Here is a 3,552-nt window from a genome sequence, read left to right on the forward strand (position 1 = left end):
AACTAAAAAGGTAAGTGTAGAAAAACCTTGTAATTTGATAATCGAAATAGAATTTACTCTTTGTTTGATACATGATTTTGACCAGCATAAAAATATCGTGATAAAAATTTCCAAGTTTTTAACTAGAAACAGTAATAATACTACTTTCTTTCACTATCCTTTTTCGCTGTCAAGCGACGTGATTTCCGTACAACTTTATCATTTTCACGATCCTCTTCATCGTCCACTGTTCTCGGGGATTTGCTCTTGACGGCAACCTGAGGTGTTGCTCCCATTCGTTTAGCACCAACAGCTTAATAATGGAAAGGCAATTAATACATTTTTGTAGATTTTTAAAACTTATAGTAAATGGTGAACCTTCAACGTGGCAAACTTCCGCCTCTACGCCAAGCGAGACGAGGAAATCGAGCCACAAAGTTTGTTTGGTCGAAAGGCGATCGTTGGGACCTTTGACTTCGATTATTCTCCATTTCTGTAAAGAAATGGCCAGTCAGTTTAGCTCTTAACTTAACCGGTTAATCTAATTTATGTTTTTTTACTTTTTGTTGGGGATTCCATATTGTCAAGTCCGGAAATCCTGAACGGTAATGCCGATAGTTTTGTAAAAGCCTTTGAGAAATGGCTGCCAGAACCGGAGGAGGTATGCACTGGACTAATCCGCCGATCGATTCGAGGTCACGAAATCTGTCCCATGAAACCAAAGAACTTTGGCCGTGATTTTGTTCCCACACTTTGGCGATTTCTTCCACGATTTCAGAGCTGGACCAGTTACGGATACATTCCAACCGATTCTCAATGATCTCTTTGCGGGATTGATAGAAATCCAGGGTGTCAAAATCAAGTGGCATGGCTTGAAAAAGGCTGATGAAAACATCGGCGATTTCCGACTGGTAAATGATATCCCAAAACAGCAAACCGATGACTGTCCACAGAGTCGATCCTTCGCCGTGAAGGCCGTGTGTGTAACCATTCTCCATGTAGTGTTGAAGGACAAGCTCTTCGACAGAGCAAAGAGTGACATCACCAGCATCGGTATTGATCTCTGAATCTCCTCGTATAAACATGGACTTGTGTCCAGGTAGATCCCTGTAAAATGTAAGGAAATTTTAAATTATTCAAGAGAAAAATCCAAATGGAGAAAATACCTGGGTAAAGAGCGTCCAGTGATGGTTACACAGCGCGGTTCAGCAGGAATTAAAAGAGATAAACCGCTAAGAAGTGGTTCTAGTTTCTGTTTCCATCTAGGCGATTGGCAAAGCCTCGTAGCCCTTTGACTAAGAGCAAATCTGTGTGCTGGAGAAACCCACGAATCGTCCAGCGCATTTTTTATCGTCTCGAAAGCCTAGGAGAACAGATAATTAACATCTACTATCAACTAATAAGACAAATTAAATACTTCATAGGGTTCTTTTAGATGCTGTTCCAAGTTTAAGGCGAGTCGTTCGTACCAGTGACCTCGATGGGAAAGCAAGTAAACGTCTTGGTTGATCAACATTCTAATTAGATCGACTGCTTCTTGATATTTCTTTAAACACTGGAGAGCCTCGATCCGTTTGTTGAATGTGTAAACGTACACAGAACCGGCCGTGTATCGCCGCAGGAAGATGGGCAAGTCGAGATCGTCGTTGCCATATTCTTTTGAATATTCGACAAAAGCTTGCTGGATCGGATCCGTCATCTCTACCAACGTCCCCCACTGCTTGTTATCGTAAGATTCCCGGACTTGCAGTTCTAGTAGAGAAGCTTCGCCATATCTTAAACAGAAAGATAAGATGTAAAATAAATGTGATTAGAAAAAAGAGGCAAAATTAAGTTACTTTAGGAAATGATCTCTGTGCTTGAAAATGGCTCGCTGTCTATTGATGCGATAAGACGGAAAACATTTGTCTCCAATCTTGACTTGAAGCATTTTGAAATTCTGTTGCTGTTGCCCTTTCTCTTCCTCTTCTTCTTGGCGTTGATGGAGTGTACTCAGTAAAATAAGACGAAGGAATGTTCGACGAGCTTCCTCATGCAATTTGTAACATTCCTTCAGGTAATGACCCTTGATTTTGGCAATAATGCGATCCTTCATTGACAGCGAACTTCCGGATAAACAAGGTTGACTCCGGCAGTGTTTCAGGAGCGCCTAACAGTAATGATTATTGTTAATCAGCTATTAAAATGTATTATTTAGTCAATCAAACCTCTGTTGCGTTTCCTTTTCCATTGAATGGAATTTTGGCGTCTTTAAACAACTGCTTGAGTTCTAATTGCGTGAGCAGTTTGAGCAAAGTTGGTAAATCTTCTAGTTGATCTATTCCATGAAGGAGAGAAGATGAGCACAATTCTTTTAGTGCTGGTCCCAAATCACTAGCTATATCTTTATAATCGATTTTTTCCTTTCTTCGCCATTGGAATTTTCGTGCAAACAAACGAGCGTAAAGTTTCTGAGCTTCCAAAGATAACGATTTAAAATTTTTATAAGTATCTTTATCTTCTTCGTTGAACAAATGTTGATTGAGAGGTTCATCAAAGGTAGACTTGAGCAAGAATAAAAATGTTTCCAAGTAGTAAGGTAAACCTTCAAACTTTGGCTTTGATTCTTCAGTAAATAGTTTCTTTTTAACAGTAGACCAATCTTCGTGCTTGTCTAATTTGTTTTCCGAGTGTTTCTTGTAATCTGTTTCCACTTGGCGGTCTTTGAACTGTCTTGCTATTTCCCTTCTTCGAGCAAAGTTTTTCTTGGATGAGGAATTGAATTTCCTTCTTTCTTTTTGAATGTGGGGTGTAGGAGGAGGAGTGTGAAAAACTAATGTTGAGGATGAGGGATTAGGTTTTTCTTCTTTAGAGGGAGTTGAAGTAGTATTTAAAATGAAATTTGAAGATGGAGTGTTTAATTCTGTAATTACTTCTTCCTTGGCCTTAGTACTTGGTGGGCTATTTAAGACTATTTCTGGAACCGTCAAGTCAATTAGCCTTGTAGTTCTCTGACTGACTTTTGGACTGCTGCTTGACGAATTTGGTACACAATCGTTGTCAAGATGATGATTCAACTTGTAAAAGGGTACAATTTTGTTACAGGCAGGACACTCTGTTGGAGGTCTTCCTCTCGTTATAAACGGAGTGGAAGCGTTTACGGCACTTGAAGATGGTGTTGAAACGGACGCATCTGCTAACGGAGTAGAAGAAACTTGATTATGCACAGCTGAAGAAGGGGTTCGTTGGAAAAAATGAAACAAGTTTGTCTTTTGAACTGGTGTCTTGCTCACTGATTTACGATTGCGATTCATTTTTTACATTCAGTGTTCCAACACTTGTCATGGAAAATTTTCTCCAAACAACTTTTCTCGCGCGTGTTTGTTTATATTTTGAAAATGCTGCGGGGCGCCGACATTTTGTCGTATTCTACGTTGCCAGTTCATCAAAAAATATCACGAATTAAAAAAATTAAAGAAAATACCAAAAATAGTTGATTGTAAAGTTGAAAATCAATTGAAACTTTTATTTTAAAAAATATTATTTGTCTCATTGTTGATAAAAAATGCAATATGGACGACATTCAAGCCCAGT

At 39.0% G+C, this 3,552-nt stretch overlaps 1 protein-coding gene across 1 annotated transcript; it reads right to left on the reverse strand.

Annotated features, from left to right (window-relative positions):
• Positions 1-11: 11 nt before the first annotated feature.
• On the reverse strand, positions 12-3,402 carry LOC124190736 (fanconi-associated nuclease 1-like). The gene is made up of 7 exons (XM_046583562.1): positions 2,187-3,402; positions 1,818-2,128; positions 1,397-1,754; positions 1,146-1,342; positions 540-1,086; positions 358-472; positions 12-292 (listed from the first exon to the last, which is right to left on the reverse strand). Exons 1-7 carry the CDS (start codon positions 3,270-3,272, stop codon positions 141-143), a joined length of 2,766 nt encoding a protein of 921 aa, XP_046439518.1. The 5' UTR covers positions 3,273-3,402; the 3' UTR covers positions 12-140.
• Between the last annotated feature and the right edge of the window lie 150 nt (positions 3,403-3,552).

This window comes from Daphnia pulex, chromosome 3 (assembly GCF_021134715.1).
Source record: "Daphnia pulex isolate KAP4 chromosome 3, ASM2113471v1".
Lineage (NCBI taxonomy): Eukaryota > Metazoa > Arthropoda > Branchiopoda > Diplostraca > Daphniidae > Daphnia > Daphnia pulex.

Excerpts from the sequence above, each read along its gene's own strand:
- LOC124190736 (XM_046583562.1), bottom strand. The coding sequence starts at position 3,272 with ATGAATCGCAATCGTAAATCAGTGAGCAAGACACCAGTTCAAAAGACA. Across the intron at positions 2,129-2,186 it reads GAAAAGGAAACGCAACAGAG|GCGCTCCTGAAACACTGCCG; the intron begins GTTTGATTGACT and ends CATTACTGTTAG. Across the intron at positions 293-357 it reads GGAAGTTTGCCACGTTGAAG|CTGTTGGTGCTAAACGAATG; the intron begins GTTCACCATTTA and ends TCCATTATTAAG.